The sequence below is a fragment of the Chaetura pelagica genome, unplaced genomic scaffold (genome assembly GCF_000747805.2).
Source record: "Chaetura pelagica isolate M959 unplaced genomic scaffold, ChaPel_1.0 scaffold166, whole genome shotgun sequence".
Classification (NCBI taxonomy): domain Eukaryota; kingdom Metazoa; phylum Chordata; class Aves; order Apodiformes; family Apodidae; genus Chaetura; species Chaetura pelagica.
In genome coordinates, this window is record NW_009953758.1 from 3,675,866 (window position 1) to 3,694,331 (window position 18,466).

An 18,466-nucleotide genomic window follows, 5' to 3' on the forward strand; every position below is an offset into this window, starting at 1 on the left:
TACACTTTAATTTCTGATAATAATCTGCACAAGATGTAACTGGTGGTTGACATAAATCCATTTGGGTTTTGAAACTAATTTTTTTAAAGAAAATATGACTTTAACCTTGACTTTTGTGATGAATGCTGAGCATCATGTCCAATGCTATCTGCACAGACATAAAAAATGATGTAACCACTCTGCTTTTCACTTTAAACAGAGATAAACAAAATCCAGAAGTGAAAAGGGCCAGTCCCTCCACCACAATGAGCTCTGGTAAGTCTGTGTTGTTTTCCACTTGCTTTAATTGGCATTCCTTTTTATTACTATAAATATTTCTGTCTGTTTCTGATGCAATTACTCTTTCTTGTCTCTTCTTCTGCCTCCCAGAAAAGAATCAAAGCCCTAGAAAACTTAAGGAATCTGACTATTAAGGCAATAGTGGCATGGCTTTCTAGTAAAAAGTGTCCTGGCTTTGCATTTGTTGTTTTAATTTGACCCATAATGCTAAAAAAATTACTAGTAACATCTTGAGCTGAAGTAGGTCACTTTAGCTTCTTTTACTTTGAAATACAAGAATTCAGAATTATTGATTACCTGAATAAATTATCTGAAATAATTGTATATGTTTTAGTAGGGGTGAATGCAAAATTTGACATCTGGATAGATATAGTTGTCTGTTTAAAAATAAATAAATTAGAGACTAGGAAATGAGGGCTGATTGGGAAGAGAAAAACTTCTGGGCTTGTTGGGGTAACAGGCTAAATCAGAGTGAAAAAATACCTAACAGATGCCATACTGAAGTGCCACACATAGGACCTGTGGAATAATATTCTCACTTCATTTTAGCACCCTATAAGTCTCAGCTGGAGTATTGTGTCCAGTTTTTAGCACCACATTTTGAGAAAAATGTGAACCATTTCAGAGAGTCCAGAGGAAAGCTAGGAGACTAACTGGGGCCTGGAATGAGCTGGAGATAGCAGGAATACTTTCCAATTCTTGAATCAAATAGTGCTGGCCCATAGCAACGCCTCAGAGCCAGAGTTTAAATTCAGTTGCAGAGGTTTTAACCCAGAAGTATAATCTGCTTCTTCGTTTATGTTATAGAACACGAAGAAATCGCTGTTGCAAAAACTGTTGTCAATGGGCTGAGCAGCAATGGCCAAGAAAAAGGTGGGTTAAGAGCTTCAGAGACATCTCTGCAGCTCCCCCTGCATGTTAGCTGCGTGATGTGGTTGATTTCCCTGGACATTCGGTTAGAATGGGTTTCCAAATTTAGTTTGCTTGGCGACTGATACAAGAAGAGCCTTGTGCTGCACCATGCCAGCAGCAGCAGAATTTCTTAGCTGAACAAGTGCTCTTTGTCTCTTAAAGGTGGAAGGCTGGATTTGCCTCTTTGTATATTTTTTGTGCTGATTTGAGGAAAGCTGTGCACGACTTGTGGTGCTTGTGAGCACCTCTGAATCAGCATCTTAGTGTATTTAGACAGCAGGGGTTTGTGGGTGCCTATCTGTGAAACCTGTTAACTTCAGTGGGAGGTGAAGGTTTGAACCCCAATTTAAAGGACAGGAACCATTTGAGTGATACATTAAAAAATCTGCCATAAGCAACAACAATTTAAAAGCCACACTTATCTAAACAAACCAGTCTTCATGTTAACATCAGCAAGTTTGCAGTGTGCTTTATAGCATTCAATGTTATATAGTGATGGTAGGATGAAATGTATATGCTGGTTTTCTGCTGGTTTAATTTCCTTTCTTTTCCTTTGATGCCTTTTAATAGTAGTTAGTATTTTTACTGCACGGTGGACAGATTAATTCAGTCAGTTACAGAGCAGAATATTAGGGCTGTTTCCTAAACCACAGACTGTTTAGGTTTGGGATCTGTTGCATTCACAGGGTCTCCAGGACTAGGGAAGAACCATGGAGAATAGGGTTCAATTTGAGTTATTCTTTTATAATAAAATAATGTAGAACAATCCCATCAAATTAAAAACTAATAATTCTAAGAGGTTTGAAAAAGTTCTATCAAGCTCATTTCTTTTTGCTTGAGAGCCCTTTTTAGATAGGTGAAGTCTTATGCTTTCCAGTTTTGCCAGGGACCAGAAAGATCTGCCACAAGAGGGGGTGTACACACCGCCCTAATGTCAGTGCCTTCCTCAGGCTGGCCCAGTGTTCAGTGTTCGTGTGTGAAGTATTAGAAGTGTGGCTCCTCTTAACCTGATTTTGCAGGCATAAGAGAGGTGGCATACAATGCGAGGAGGCTTCTAGCATTTTCCAGTTAATATGTGCAGATATCTAATAGGTTTTAAAGGAGAAAATCCTGGCTCTGCAGAAATCAAAAGCAAACTCAAGTTATTCTGGTGGATCCATGATTGACAAGATGTTCATCTTGTCAGATCCTGTTGAGCTTTACCTCTGAATAGTTTGACCTTTGCCTACACCCACTCCCCCTCCACATCCACCTCCCACCCCCACTTTGTGTTTTTTTAAGAGGTCCACATTAACTGCAGTACAGAATCAGAGGGAGAAAGTGCCAGCTGTTTTGGTTGGTTTTGTAACAATTGCTGGAATTTTGCAGAGTGCAATGTGTGGTTTTCCCCTATGGTATTATGTTTACTATAATTAGTATGCTAGATGATGGAGTCCAATAGAAATTTCTTCAATTTACTGTTTTAATGGATGGATTTTTTTCTGAAATGGTATTTTGATGCTGCTGATATAGTCCCTTCGCATGGAAATATTTTCTAGGTTATTTCATTTTTCATTTCCTTCTGTTGTTGAACTTGTAAAAATGTGCCATAAAATCCAGAATTCATGTAATGTGGCTAGCTTAATGTTCATCTCTCAACCTTTTCTGTCCTTGTTTTTGTTCACTTAATTTTGTTTTAACTGAGCCATATTAATGTTAACATAACATTTTTTATTTTTGCATGTAGTGAATCTCAGCTAAATTGTTACTCTAAAATTTTTTGATGGCTTCTAAAAACTAATGCTTCCAGATTCTTTTTGGCCTGCAGCACAGTGGCTGTCAGCAGTTAGTTCAGGAAGCAGTTCTATATGCTGCATAAAACAGACATGTCCTGAATTAGGACAAATTAAGGGATATTTTTAACGGTTGCATCACTGCTCTCTGGACTGCTTTTGTATTTGAAATTTCCTGCTATTGTATCTCCAAGTACATTAGAAAATTTTGTGGCATGCTTCCCAAACTCTGTTCTTCTCCTTTTGGATGTGCCATTTACACTTTTGTGTTTGCAGCTGTTGGCGTCCCTTTATGTACACGCTCTATTTCTGCCGTTAAAATAATCCCTGTGAAGAAAGTGAAAAGTTCTCCTCACCTAGTGCTGCCTACAGGTATCTTCTTCCTTCATCCCCCTGCCATGCATTAGTTGGCCATCATTCTCTCTCTTCTCTCTTGCTTTCTTTCTCTCTCTCTGTCTCTCTGCTTTACCCACACGCTTTGGCTAGTTTTCAGCTTCATCCTATTCTCACTGTTTCCAGAGCTGTAGATTTCATCAGTAGGTAATAAAGTTAGCTCTTGATGGCACAATTATGCTGCTTCTCTGCAGACATAATTGTGTCTACTTGAATCTGGGATCATTCTGAGCTCTTCTACTAATGCTTGGTTATGAATAATATTGTTATTACAGCCTCATTTTGAACCAAACTCCTGATGAACCTGTGTATCTTTAGATTTTATGAAAGTAAATGGATATCAGAGATGATATTTTACAGGTTCAAGCATCGTTCAACATTGATGGAATTGTTTTGTTTTTCTGTACACAGTGACTTTACAGAGCCTTTGTATGGGTAAATAAGGATGTTAGGCTCTCTGTCGCCCCCACCACAAGCACATGTTTTCCCACTGAAAGTACAAGATTATTTTTGTACTTTGCTGGATTAGGACAGTCAGACTAGTCTAGCAGGTACTGCTTGTCTGTCCTAATCTGTCACTCATGTGCTCTATTGGACTAGTACAATGTTAATGTCATGTTTGTTACCATCTGCTGGATTTCTATACTGAGAGATTCAGGTTATTGTTTTGTCATTTCACCTACATTTTGAGGGAATTCAAGACCTTAGGTATTTTTCTTCCAAATTGGAATAGTCTGATAATATTTTATTTTCAAACCTTTTCAAAACATTTTAATTTTGCTGAATTCAGAACACTTTTTCTTAATTCTTACTGTTTTGATTTGATATACAGGTTTATTGTTGTATAAGGATAAAAAAGTGCTTTGATTGCCAAATTTTAATCTCCTCCAATAGGTTGGAGGCATTTATGGCACAGTGAACTTTTAAGTGTTTCTCTTTCTCTCCAGTGACTGTGAAAGGGAATCTAGGTGTAGGAGGCAGAACAGCTACCCTGCACTCTCTGTGGATGTCTAAATCAGGCCTGGTGGTCCCCAACAGTGTGTCCATGCCTCAGAGTTACAGCACTCTTGAAACTAGAGTCCCAGAGCTTAAACCTTTGTCCTCTGGTTTAAAAGTGGGTCCATAGGGTCCTAGGGCTTCATGTTGTGCTGTGTGGATGGGAAAATAACCAGAACTGGATTCCTGAGCAAAAGGAATCCTGACCATACCTGGATCACGCAAAAATCAGTTGGAAAAGTCAACTTCTATTTCATCAGGCGTGTGGGTGACTTTAAGGCATAATCAGTTGTGTGGTGTAAGTGCAAATGTGGTATGTTTAAGGATTAAGCAGCATTTGATATGTCTGTATGGGTAAACTTTCTCCTCACAGAAGCTGCTTAAATTCTACCTAAATTGACTAAAAGGCTGAACTGTAGGAAAGTATCTTCTGATTCTTTACTTATCCTTCCTTTCTCCAGTCTAAGTGTAGATCTGAAGCTGTGCTTTTTGTGAAATCTCTGGAGCATTTGAACCTGTGTAACAGTTTGAACTACAGTGTAGAAGCCTATGTAGAAGGCTTTTGATGTGAGCCAGGTGTTTGACATTTGTTGAGTCTTTCCCCCTACTGCTGATGTCCATCTGACACTTGCTATTTCCCTATATTCCTATACCTTGGCTGTGGTTTGTGTGTTTTGCAACCTTAGCTGAGGTTGTTGTCGTGGTCGATAGGCACTATACTGGTGTGGATTTCATTTATCTTACTTAGATCAGGCAGGGAATATTGATCTGCACAAACATGGACTGTTGTCTGGGCAATAAGCAGCAGCCTTTGCCCCTTCTATCCACTCTGAAGGCGTCACTGTCATTAAAATAACAGTTCCTGGAGAGGAGCTTCCCTGTGCAGAGAGAGCAGGATCCCCACCTCATGAAAATAAAAATCACTGTATTGTCATTTGTGTAACAGAGCACATGCTCAATACCATGTTAGGCTTCCCGTACAGTGTCATGGTGGGATTAGCATCTCTGTGCTGGTAGGCCAAAGTGAAGTCTGATGGCAGCTGCAGGGTCAATAATAGTGCATGAGAAAGGCAGGTGATGTGTTTTCCGGTGGAAGTAACTTTGAGTAAGTGAGAGACTTTTTAGGCTTATTTTTCTTATAGGTATCTTAGAAGAAATAACTCTCTAGAAGGATTTTAAGAAAGGGGAGAAAGATAGCCTTAAAGTACTGGTTTGTTATTACTTTATAGAATGATAGGAGGATAAAACCCAAATCTATGGACTGAAATGCATAAAGGTAAGCCTGCACAGAAACTGTGCTGAATCGATCCTCATGATCTGGTGTCTGCCTCACAGGGTGATCTGAACAGGTATATATTAAATCTCCTTCTAGTTTTGGGGATTTGGGTTCCTATGTCAGAAGATGAAATACTGCCATGAAACGGGGAGAGAGAGCAAGCAAGGCTTGCAGGGCCCTTGCCTTTAGATTGTAATCAGCATAGTTACAAGACTTTTTCCTCCAGTGGTTGCAAGACTATTTTTTTTCTCTTTCAGTCCTGCACAAAAGGCATTTTTAAGGCTTCAGCACACAAATTGTATTACTTTATACCACTGGGAAATCCTGTTAGAAGAGCCACAGGTGTAGGAGTAGAATGTCCTTGCTAGTACAGTATCTCAACAAAAAGCAGAACAAGTAAAGCAAATGGACTGGTGAAATTTGGTTCAAACACTCATCCTTTTTTTCTCCTTTCTTAGCTGTATTACACTGACTCAGAACTTACTTGTACGTTTATCATTTACATGAATATGAGACTGCTTTGATTTCTCAATGCTTTAAATCCAGAGCTAATCCTCATCTGCATAAACATTACTAGATGGATTAATCCAGAGGCAGCCATGCTAAAGTTACTCTGTAGATCTTTGATGACTCCTATTAGCTTTTTTTATCATCTGCTTCAATGTGTCTCCTCTGTGCATGTGCATTTCCTATAGAAACGGATCCCACTAAAGTCTGCAGTGGAAAAGGAGCTGTGACCCTCCGGGCATCTCCAGCCCACAAAGAGAATCAGAATATCACTTCACCACGTCCTCAGGATATTGAGCAACCTGAAAGTAAGTGAGTGGAAAGTTAAGTGGAGTGTTACTCACAATAACCGCAAGTGAGTTCAGACCCAGGGCCTTGGGGTGACCCAAAATCATATAGGATAGTCAGAAACCTCTTGCATGAACCAGACCAGTGGAAGGAGACTTGACTCCTGTTCTCTCCTAGTGCAGGTTTTGTGAGCACTCACTCATTGGCATGTGATTGTTTACAGCTCCCTTTTGCTGTCAGGAGCACCAAAATTTCTCTTGTTTTCTTTTTCTTTTTTTTTTTTAATTATTTTTTTTTTCCTGGCAGGCCTATGACACCTTCTTTTATGCCAGGCATGAGGCCAAGTGGTGCTACTGCCACCATAGCATTCACTTGGGTTGTCAAGGGAGTGGGGATAGCATCCCAGACAGTGTCGCCACAGAGCTCTGCCATCTTTCAATAACAGACGTGTAATTACTTAATTGTAGGAGACAGGCAAAGCATAACAAACCTGGCCAGTGTAGTGTGTTTGGCAGAGAGGGTGAACTTCCCAAAGGCAAGATGCCATTAAGGGGAAAAGGGGTCAAACTTGCTCTTGAAAGCAAAGCATACATCCTTTCTGACTGCATTGTTGGAGGAAGGGCAATTCCATTAATTCCAGCCCCAATGTGCTGCTTTCTGCTCTGTCTTCTCCTCCCATTCTGCTCCACCCGTGACCTACCCCCTTTTCATGCTTGCAATTCTCCGTTTCTTCTCTCCTACCCCCCGCCTATGCCTCTCTCCTTTCTGTTGATGGCTTCATAAATTTCCATCAGCCTGAATGGCAGTGAGCACATTACTATGGAAATCAGCTCATTAATACTTCCTTTGTTTACTCTCTCAGTCGCTTTATGAAATGTACTTTGGAGCTGGAAGTGCTTTTTGCATATAACTTAAACAGCAAAATGGGTAGAGTGGTGAGGAGGAGCCCAGTGGGAGGTGGGTAAATAGGTGACAAAAACAATGCTGCAGTGACTGGGCTGTAAAGTGACATTGCATTTTATAACTCTACATGCACACACATTTATTCTGCCAAACCTGATCTATTTGGCAATCCTTTATGTCAATTAATTGATATATAGTGATGTTGGAAAGGATAGATATATTTTCATTCCTTGTATTCATGGCTGATTATGAGGTCCCTACATTTCCAGTAATTTGTGGTGTCTGAACACAAAACTGCAGCTTTAGAAAGTAACTAGCTGGGCTGCCTTTTTGCCTCTGAAATAGGAATGTCAATGAACAATTGTTTCTTCATTGCTCTGAATGAATTGCCTTGTGTTTACAAAGGTCAAAAACAAGGAGGGCATCATGTTTAGGGTTGGTCTCTATGGTAATTAGGCAACCCTGTCAGAAAGCATTTTATGTGTGAAGTAGCTCAACTCTTCAGTTGGTACATGTTTTCTGTAAGTGTAATGGTTTCTTTTTCCTCCTTTCTTTTCCTTTATGTGTATGTGTATCCTCCACCCCCATCTCTTCTATCCTCCTTTCTGTGAAATGCCTAGGTCTGGAGCCAGAAAACCCAGAAACAGGTACAAACATTGGTTGCTTATAATGTGGCTTGTGTTGCTTTCTTGGAAGTATTTCTTGTTGCCTGGAAAAAGAAAAAAGAAAAAAAAAAAAAAGAAAAGAGACTCCCCTCCTGTAGCTGGAGGGAATCCTCTGTGATCTGAATTTTCCTTCTCCTCATAGATGATTGGAGGTCATCATCTAATGCTGAAGCCAATGGGGATGCCCAACCATCTTCTCTCGCTGCCAAGGGTTATAGGAGTGTGCGTCCGAACCTTTCCTCAGACAGCAAGCCACAGGTAAGCTGTTCTTCTGTGACCCTGAGGGTGATCTTCTGGGTTCAAGCACTGGATTCAAGGTCAGGAGTCTTGGGTTGAAGTCCAAACTTTGCTGCAGACTTGGGTAAGTTGCTGTGCCTCAGCTTTTCCTACCTTTAAAATGGGGACAATACTGATGTCAGTGGAGTGCTGCGGAGGTCGTGTTCAGGCACGTCATGCTGTTTCCTTGGTGAATGAAGGAGAAGGGACAAAGCTATCTTTTTGCAAGAAAAAGGTGAAGTAGTCATTATGACTGTTTTGTCTTTTATATTGGTCTGTTTCCTAGAGATTGCTTCAGGCTGAAAGCAGAGTTACACCCTACATTAAAAACAAGATATTGGGGAAATGTCTGTCAGTTTATAACACTGTAACTGATACAAGCCAACAAGGCAAAGTTTTTTCATACCTGAATGTAAATTGTTGAAGACAGTCTTTTAAGAAACATGTAATTTCATCCATTTCTTTTTGGGTGGTCAGTCTTCACAGAAGCAGCCTGAAAGCTGAGAAGGAAACCCTTCATTAGAAACCCCTTTCTTGTATGAATCAAAGTATCTTTAAAGGCTTTTTCCATATGAGGGTGTCTGCTCCCATCATCAAGGACCTATAGCAATGCCACAGAACAGACACTGTTCCTGAAATCGGAAGTGGAAGAGGGCATAACTCAGATAAGGTCTTGGGAAGGAGCAGCACTGGAAAGGAGAGACCCATTTGCTGCTTGATACTTAGAGCTGTCCTGCAGTCTGTTATGTTTCTTGTTGATGAACAGAGAAAGCACTGACACGCATAGTATTTCTTATATAGTCTCAAGGACTGCTGTTCAAACCAAGCTGAAATGGAAGAAAATGGAAAACAGCAATTACAGGTGGTGAATTAGTATTTCTTGATAATACTCTTTAGAGTTAAAGTAAGGCTTCACCTAACCTAGGGAAATGTTGTGTCACTCTCAAGTCTACAGTCTGAAGCTACGATCCTTAAGTAGTCAAAAGGAATAAGCCTGTTCCAGGAACAAGGAGTACTTATCAACTCTCTTCTTCACTCTCCTCAGGGCAAGAGGGGAAAGAGGGGCAGCATGGGGACAGTAGATTTTGGGACAGTAGCTGTAATTTTATGAAGCTATTCTAGGTCTGTATTCATGTAACAAGAATAGGTGCTGGCCACAACCTGTCATATGTGGATGAATTTTAAAGAAGATATTTTTTTTAGATTTGAGTGCTGCAAGCTGTAAAGGCATGTTCATGCTGTGGTTTTGGCCATTTTAGCAGTAACTTAGCCAGTCTTTGCCCATAAAGATAAGATAACAGCGTGTATGTAAAACCTACTTTCATAGTCTGCAGTAGTTTGCAAGAATGCAGGAAGCTACTGTTCACTAGGTGGGTGTTTTAGTTCTCTTCAGTAATTTAAAGTTTTCAGCTACTGGCAACAAAGAAATAAATAAAACAAGCTTCTCTATTACTAAGTTACTGGTTTGGCTTTCAGAAAAAAGTCCACTGTAGTCAGAGTTGCAGTTGGCAGGTGGTTGTGGAGGTAGCAACCTAGGTATTGCAAAGTACCCAAACCAGTAAAGCTTTTAAAAATTATTTGCTAGAAGCAGGATTTCTCTGTTGATGATCTTGATTCTGGAGGCAAATTCTTATGAACTCAGTTCCTTAAAAAACTTCTAATTGTTCTAGCCTTCCTGAAATAATTTTCAGTGCTGAAAAAATCCTGAAGAGAAGTCAAGAGCTAGCTTTTAGAAGGAAGAAATGCTAACTTTTTACTTAGCCAGCTGTGGCAGGCTATAGTATTCACATGATGTCTGCTTTCATTAGCAGTGGTGAAACTTTGCAACGTTCATTTTTTGGCAGTGCACTTAACATGCAACAGACATAGCATAGAGCTCTGAATTTGGCTTTGCGATTCAAATGTCCCCAGTGCTGGGAAGTATTTAACTACACACGCATGAACCTGGGTTTAGTTAGCCAGGATGTTACATCTTAACTGAGGCTTTCCCAGGGACATGGTGGGTGTTGCTGTGCAGGCCTCTTGAAACAATACAGCACTAAGATTTATTTAGCCCCGAGACAGAAATCCGTAGGCAGAGACTTGAGGGCTGAGTAGTCTGCCTGCTGCAGTGAGTAGTGCTAAGACAGAGTGTGTGTGTGAGACTATGTATGTGAGTTCGTTCTGCACTGGCCTTCCAGATACTGTATTTGCTTTTTGTTCTTGCTGTGTTAAAACCTGCTTAACCCTAGTCTAATGATCAAATTCATTCTTCAAATTTATTTTTTTCCCTTCCTTTTCCCTTTCATTTGATCCTGCTTCCTCTTGCCCTCTCTTTCTTCTTGACTCTGCCTGGGCAGGCCCTTGCTCCTCCCCGTCCTCCTCTTCCCAAAGAGGAAAGCTTTGCATGGCGTCCTCGCACTGACACTAAAATGACCAACCTGTTGCCAGTGCCCATCATGGACTGTGTGTACCTGAATGCACCCAAGCCTTATACACAGCGTGCATCACCAGATGCCAGTGCACGGTGTTACTTCTCATCACCTACCCCCTACGGGGCCATCCCCAGTGGGAAGCAAGGCTTTCCAGCAGGGCATTCTCCCTCTCCAGGCCCCAAAGATGAGGTGCATGCTGGGCAGCCACTCTTGGGAAGTCGCTCCTTGTCAGATGCATCATCCATACAGTGTAACCCTGACAGGGCAGATCCCAGTAGTAAGGCTGGAATGAATTCCAGTCATGAGACGAAGGCGGATAAAAAGGTCACCAAACTATATGTAGCTTGTTTATCTAACAGCACTTGCTCAGCTGCATCTGAAAATTCCACTGGCACCACACATGACCTAGCAGCCAGCACCAGTTTGGACACTGAGCTCACTCAGGCACCAGCCACCAACGTTGTTTCCTCTGTAACAGATACTGGAAAGTCTCTTCCTGCTCCTCCTCCTCCTCCTATTCCTCCCAGGCCGTACTTTTACATTGTCCTCAATAAAGACGCAGTTAGTTATGGTGCGGGCCAACCCTCCGGGACTCAATCGTCACCTCCGCAAGCTGTGAGGGACAAAGTGCTAGAGCCCCCGAGTGCAGCTGCTGCAGAGGACAGGATGAGAAAAGAGCCTTACCTTACTCAGCAGCGACAGACACCATACAAGGCAATGGGACGCAGCATGGTACATGTTTTCTCCATAACCTTGTTTTCTTTCAGCCCTATGAATGGTTTGTTACAATGTTTCCTTAATGCTTTATTCCCCTCCTACCTTATTTCTGAGCACTTGTGCCACCTGAGTCTTGTGGTCTTCTACTCAATAATACTTAACACCCCATGCGTGCCCCCCCAGCATCAATCTGTGTGTTTGTGTGTGTGTGGTGTTTGTAGGGTTATGGGTTGGGCCACCGAGGATCTCTCTATTTTAGGGAGATGTAAAAGAATCAAACTGTAAGGTGATGGTTAGTGCTTCTCAAGTGATGGTGAATGCAGAGCTGTTCTGTGGTTTGATTTAGCCTTATTGCACACTACTGGTGAAGAGGGGTGGTGAGGGGCAGAAAGATTTTTGTGAAAAATCATCTATGTTCACAGAAGCCAGGGCTGCAAGACTGAAGAAGTATGTCTCCCTAAGGAAAGATCTGCTGGGGCTTCGTGTCATTTTGGGTGCATCTTTGCATGACACTATATGGCTGGACTAAAGTACCAATTTCCCCCATTGCATAACAACACCTTGTTTCCTACAGGATGCCACTGCCACCACCACAGCTCAGCCTGGGGTTATAGTAGTCCCCCTCCTCCAGGTTAATCCAGACAGACAGCAAGAAGGCAGCTCCAGCACTCCACCACCGCCTCTGGTTCCTTTTGGGCAAGGCTCCGTATTCCCTGAGACCGTTTCTTCTGGCTCACCCTTGACTTTTCCGACTCTAGATGATTTCATTCCCCCACATCTCCAGAGGGGTTCCCACCATAACCAAGCACCCTCTGCATCTGGCACATTACCCTCTGTTTATCCGAAACTGCCATTCTTCTCATCACCACCTTCACTTGTCCCTCCAGTCACAGGGGCTTTGCACAGGGGCTTGAAGCCTGAAATCACTGGAGTCATCTCACGTACAGTAAGCTTGCCAAGTACCCTCCTCGCCCTTTTCCTAAATTTGTATTCCCAGATTAAAACGACTTTCTCCTTGCAATACTAAACTTGAGAGAGGAGTGATGACTCACTCCCTGCCAGCAGCATGACAACTGAAACCTTGTTTATGTCCTGTGCTAGTGCATGCATGTTGCCTGCCTTGTGCAACTTTGAACTTTCTATTGACTTCTCACAACAACATTCGACTGTCTCTCTTTGTGCCCATTCCACTAGGTGATGCGCATCTTAAAAATCTGCACAGGGCTTGCTAAAAATAATGAATTCTATATAAACAGCATAGCTACAATTAATGGATCTCTTCAGGCTCTTTTAATAGCATCCTTAATTGTGTTTGAATAACATTTAAAGCAGCAACAGCAGACCAGTTAAAGGTTAGGGCAGGCTTTCTGTTCCATTTGGAGCCACAAGACCTCATTGTCTCTGCGCAATTCGCTGCTGAAATCAGTATAAGATTGCTGCCAGTATCCGGTGACTTACAGGCAATAATATCAGTTACTGAGCTAAGAGTCTTCCAAGCATGTCGGTGCTATGGGATAGGTAACAGTGAGAGTGTCTCTTCAATTTCAAATTGCTTATATTTGAAAATTTTGAAGAATTCTGTTAAAAAATACCACAAGAATTTTAACCTCTTTAAGCTCATCAGCTATTTCAAAAAGTCCTCAGGGATAAGGAGGAAAAGTAGCTCTCAGTTAAAGCTGCAGAGGAGGTAAAAATGTCTGACTATACTTGTACTGGAAGTCTTATACCCATTTTTTTTTTAAATTTGGTTGGTTGTAAGGGCAAGTAAGAAGCTCAGCAGAAACCTTGTCCTCTCATGGTGATGGTTTTTCTGCCCACTGACTCTGTAGAGATCTAGCCAACAGGCATGTGGGTAGGTAAAGAAAAAAGCAACCAAGGATGGTGTTTTCAAAAGTTGTCAGCACTGGCCTTTCTGCTTCTGTTGAAATTGATATTTTTTTTACTGCAGAGAACAAAGGAGAGCTTGGGGGGTTAGTTGTGGGGTTTTTTGTGTTGTTCTGTTTGGTTTGTTTTTTCTATTTTATTTTTTTTTTATTGAGCCTATTTGCAGGCTCCATAAAAAATTGGCATGCATCATATTCTAAGAGGACTAGTGGAAGTTTCGTTGTACCTGATGTTCATGCAGTGAGAGTTTTGAAACTTTCTTGGGCATGTCTCTTTCAGGTATGTGGCCACAGAGCTGTTTTCCACAGTGATTTACATGGTCTTTGTTCACCCACTTTGGTCACTTAGCTGGGGCTGCTGAGCCTCTCCTGATCTGATATTCCTCTTCTGTTAGGGGTTCTTTATATTTTTGTTACCAAAGTTAAGCTTGACCCCAACTCTTACACTTCTCCCTGACTCCCACTCCTTTTCCCAAATTGCCTTGTTTGCAATATTATCACAGCCAGAAAAACGAGGCTGGGTTTCTTTCTTAGGGACATCTATTTCTGAAGACCATTGATTCTTTTCTGTGCTCATGAAATGTCTGTGGCCTGATCAGATGCTGCTTGGAGCACAATCCCCTCCATCCAGCAGAACAGGATTGTTCTTCCCTATTTTCTTTCTAGCCTGGAGAGACTGTAGATGGTTGTTCTGTTTATGGCCAGTTCTCACTATGATTTATCTCTGAACTCTGCTGCCAACCCTCATTTTGGCCCCTGTTCAGCCTCATGACTGATGCTGTAAGTTTTTTCCTCAGAGTTGCACTTGGTTGGAAAAGCCAATTCTTCAGGTGCAATATTCTGTTTATATTCAAGGGTTTTTAATAGCAATTAAAATCTCCCTGAATGCTCAATTCTATTTTACACATCAATGGCCTGCAGCATTTTACCCTGACAGTGAAGTAGCGGGAGTGCAGAAATCTGGTACGCTGTTCCATCCTTGTTTGGGTGCTCATTCCCCCTTCAAATTCCTTAAGAAGCTTTGAAAAATACCAGCACAAACTGGCATACACAGTCTTAGTGACTGTCCCTTGTTTATCTTTTCCTCTTACTAGCAACAAAAACCCAGTATATCTGGACTGAGTGGTTTCAAAGGTGAACTAGTTTTTAAAGTCTTTCAGCTGCCACATGCTCTATTTCTACAGAACAGCCAGAGCTATGATGATACCAGAGGTGGGTTTGAAATAGGCAAATAGTGAAGCTTGATGCTTTAGGAGAGCAAGAGCATCTTGCTATCCATGCTCTGGTGGCAAAGACATATTGAGTATGTTCCTTGCTAGATTCCTACTTTTTTACCCTCTATCTGTTTTCATTATTGTAACCAGGTAGCCGTCACATTGTCTCCTGAGTGATGGGGCATTATTCTTCAGACCTTCTTTACCAAACCAGCTGCAGTAATGATGTTTCACTCCAGAATTGCATGAGTTGTGCATGTCTGACTTCTTGCAATAAAGGAGAACTTGTAAAACAAATCTTTGTGTGTATATGTATCAGGTTAAATATGTCTGCATCTTCCCCCCTCCCCCCTCCAATCTTATTTGCTCATTTCTGGCACCCTGTATTTGCTCCAGAGAGTTTGCTGGATGAATTTAGTGTCTCCTTTTGGTGTTGGAGTTGTGAAACCCAACACCAAATAAATATAGACTGCCTTAGTAAACTAATTGCATTAACAACAAGCAGGGCACCTATAAAGAGCAGGGTAACATTTATGCTTATGCCTTTTTTACTAAAATTTGCTGTGATTATGCTTCTCATTCAGCTTAAAATGTGCAGGTTTTTTTCCCAGATTTTCCCAGTATAGCAGTCTTCTGCATGCTGCTAATGATATGCTGCTCTCCTTTTCAGGACCCAAGTCCTATGCTAAATGAGGTGCCCCAGCCTGGCACTGGTACTGACTATCCAACCACCTTCACTTCAATCAACAAGTCTTCCTCTGCCTATCCCTCTACCACAATCGTCAATCCCACTATTGTCCTCTTGCAGCACAATCGAGGTAAGGAGACTTGCATATAGATATTTGTGGCTTAAGCTGAGCCACCTGTTAAGCTACAAGGTATTGGAGAATGCATGTGCCATGGACAATTATATCCAGAGTACTAAGAGCTAAAAAAGCTGCCTCCAGAAAACTATAGTGACTGGAACATATGACAGGCAAGTAAGACGTTAGAGGATTGGGACAATGCCTTCTTTTTCTAATTAAAACCTGTGGATCAGAAGCCACTCCGAGGTTGAGGAAGAGACTTATAACTGGGCTATGCACAAATTACTAGGTTATTTCAGGGTAACAGCTTATCCCCCATCAGGTGTCCTGCATGATGGAAAAGGGTCTATGCTCTCATCTCTCTGTCAGTAGAAGCACGGTAGCTTGAGGGTAGGTTGTATGTTTCTATGGAAGGGGATATGTGACTTCTCAGGTACTGCAGTGGGAAAGCAGCCATATTTTCAGTTACTGGAGGAGGGATTTGACCTCTGAATTCTCAGCAGAATTTGCCCAATAGTAAATAATACCTGCATCTCTTTACCTCTGACATTAGAGGGAAACTGCTTCTCCTTTTTAGTTCCCCTGATGGTTGGCATTAACCCAACCTTCCAGTTCATTGTGCATCACTTAAGACTGTGGCTTATAAAAGGGCCACAGAGGTGCAGTACGATTTGCCTTGTTTTCTAGTGGACTTAGGAAACTCCAGGACAGGCAAATTTCAGTCTACAACACTACGACTTACCTTTTGCAAAGACAAAAAAAAAATCAGAATAGGGCAAGGCCTGCACTGCTGATATTGTAGCCATTCAAATTACAGGCATGCATTGATGTGCTCCGCTGAAGCCCCTCATATATTTTTTTAAGCATATTTTTAAAACAGAGTTCAGTCTTTGATCCTGAAGATTGTGTCCTCACTGTAGTGCAACTTATTATAGGGCTAATGACTGGGTTATCTCTTCCTTTTTGCCAGCATCTGAAGCAGCTTTGCTTATGTGCTTCTGAATGAGGATGCCCAGATTGCTCAACTGCTTCAAGTGAAGGAAACACTACTTGAGGCAGCCCTTTTTTATCTCAAAGGTTTTTGTTGATTTTCTTGAGGTGGGGTCTCCTGCAGGTTGACTTTTGCATTAAATCTGGAGCATTCTGTTGCGTACCACACAAGGAGGTTTTCTCTCTGTAGATTTTAAGAGCATGAGAGACAAATCTGTGTAATATGATGATCCACACAGACTGTCTCTGAGGCAAGTGATGTCAAATTGTTCTGTTTACTAATTGCCTTCACAGTTAACAATTTGTCCTGTCTAAATGTTTCATCTATGACCATTAGCACTCACAATATTCTGATAGACTGTAGAGCCATCTCTCATCAGATTTTTGTTCACTGTGATACAGATCATGGCCTGATAAGCAACTTAATTGAGCCTGTGAAGTATCTCATTCTAATGTGTAGTTTTCAGTCTTTATTAGTCAAACTGACAATTTGCAAGAATCATATTGAACTGGTTTGACAAGGCATTTTAGTCATAAATCTGTGTTGACTGATATTGCATGAGTCATACTATGTATTAGTAAAATCCTATATAAGTAATTACAGTATATTTTCTGTAATTATTGTTGACTTGACAAACAGATGTCCCAGCCATCACACTAATGCTTTTCGAGGGTTGTCACAGGATTTGTTTTCTTCTTTGTCCTGTGGAGCTTCCTTTGTATTCTAAGAAATACTGAGGGTTAATATTAATGGTCCAGCGAGCTCTTCTCTTTGTAACTGCTCTCTTTAGAGCACAAAAAGCTCTAAAGCTCTTCAGTACAGTTTATATGAATGTGCTAATTTTCAAGCATTTAACCTCAGTTGTCATTCAGCATAGTCCTTAGTTACAGTTGAAGTGGAAAGCATTTTGCCATCAGGCAATAGGATGTCAGACTTGGATTGTTGTTTTTTTTTCAAATGTAGAATGGAAATAGTAATCAGATGTGTCATCTTCTCTGTGCTCTTGTTAACACTGTGCCTGTTTGGTAAAAGAATAAGATCATTGCTTGTTTTCTGTTTATTCTTCATGTACCTCAAAACCTATTTTTGAGGTTCTGAGATGTTCTGTTAATTCATTTACTTCCATTGTAGTTATTTTCACTTGCCAACATGTTATCTACTCATAGATATGCATTTTCTTTCTTTTCCATCTATTTATGTATTTGGGGTTCCTTACAGTTTCTTATGCTTTCCATTCCTATCTAGGCTTTATCCCAGCATAGCATTAAGATTTCCTTTTGCTAACTTAGTGTTTTTAAATAGTTTTCAGATCTTGGGTATCTGTTATATTTCTATTCTGATGGACACAATTTATATTTGGTTTCAGCTTTGTGATTCTTATCTATTTAAAACTTGTTTGGTCTCATAGCATATGACAAATTGTTACTACGTTATGATCCACCTTCCACTGAGTCATTAATTCTGTTTTGTGCTGAAATAAATTCCTCTGTGTCAAGATGAGGTTTAATATAAATTCCTCTTTTGTGCTATGAAATACCCTCTGAATTAGAAATTTCAAGGTCATTCTAATGCTGGCAGTCTGACATCTCCAGTAGTTTAGTTAGTTTTTCAGATGGATAATGGGCCTTTTTTTTCTTCTCAGTAGATTATTGATTGCTTTTTAAGGAGATGGTTATCTTACTCTCTAGAGTGACTATCCTACCAGACATCAGCTGCTGCCCTATTTTACACTTTATCTACTACCTCATTAATCTGTAGGTATGTAAGACCCTTTATTTTGGAGCTATAGGAGACTTAGAAGAGGTAATAGCATTTGAAGCACAGAAACTGCACTATATTATTTTTTATCTGCTTGATCTATCTGCTTGATCTTGAGTAAGTTGTGATGAGAGATCTCAATTTTTTCAACTGGATTTCAGTAATACCAACTGAATAAGGCCAATGTTTATAAACAAGTCATTTCAGATCATTTTGTTCATTCCTAGCACCAAGATAATGTTTTTTCCCTTCATATCTGTTGGTGTCTTGATTAATTTTCCTTTTGACACCTTTATTTTGCACTAAACATGTCCTCAAATACTTGTTTCCTCTTCCCATTTTCTTACAGTTTTCAAGTCTTAGACTCTTCCATTGCTCCCTTCTCTGGGATCTCTGAAGGCATCTATAAGCATTCC

At 40.8% G+C, this 18,466-nt stretch overlaps 1 protein-coding gene across 1 annotated transcript in view; it reads left to right on the forward strand.

Moving 5' to 3' along the window:
- Positions 1-224: 224 nt before the first annotated feature.
- SORBS1 (sorbin and SH3 domain containing 1) overlaps positions 225-18,466 on the forward strand; it is a 71,728-nt gene continuing 53,486 nt past the window's right edge. The window contains exons 1-6 of the mRNA XM_010000784.1: positions 225-255; positions 1,087-1,152; positions 6,324-6,443; positions 8,134-8,249; positions 11,973-12,344; positions 15,166-15,313. Coding sequence (XP_009999086.1) covers positions 246-255; positions 1,087-1,152; positions 6,324-6,443; positions 8,134-8,249; positions 11,973-12,344; positions 15,166-15,313 — 832 coding nt within the window. The 5' untranslated portion in view covers positions 225-245. The remainder of the gene's footprint in view (positions 256-1,086; positions 1,153-6,323; positions 6,444-8,133; positions 8,250-11,972; positions 12,345-15,165; positions 15,314-18,466) is intronic.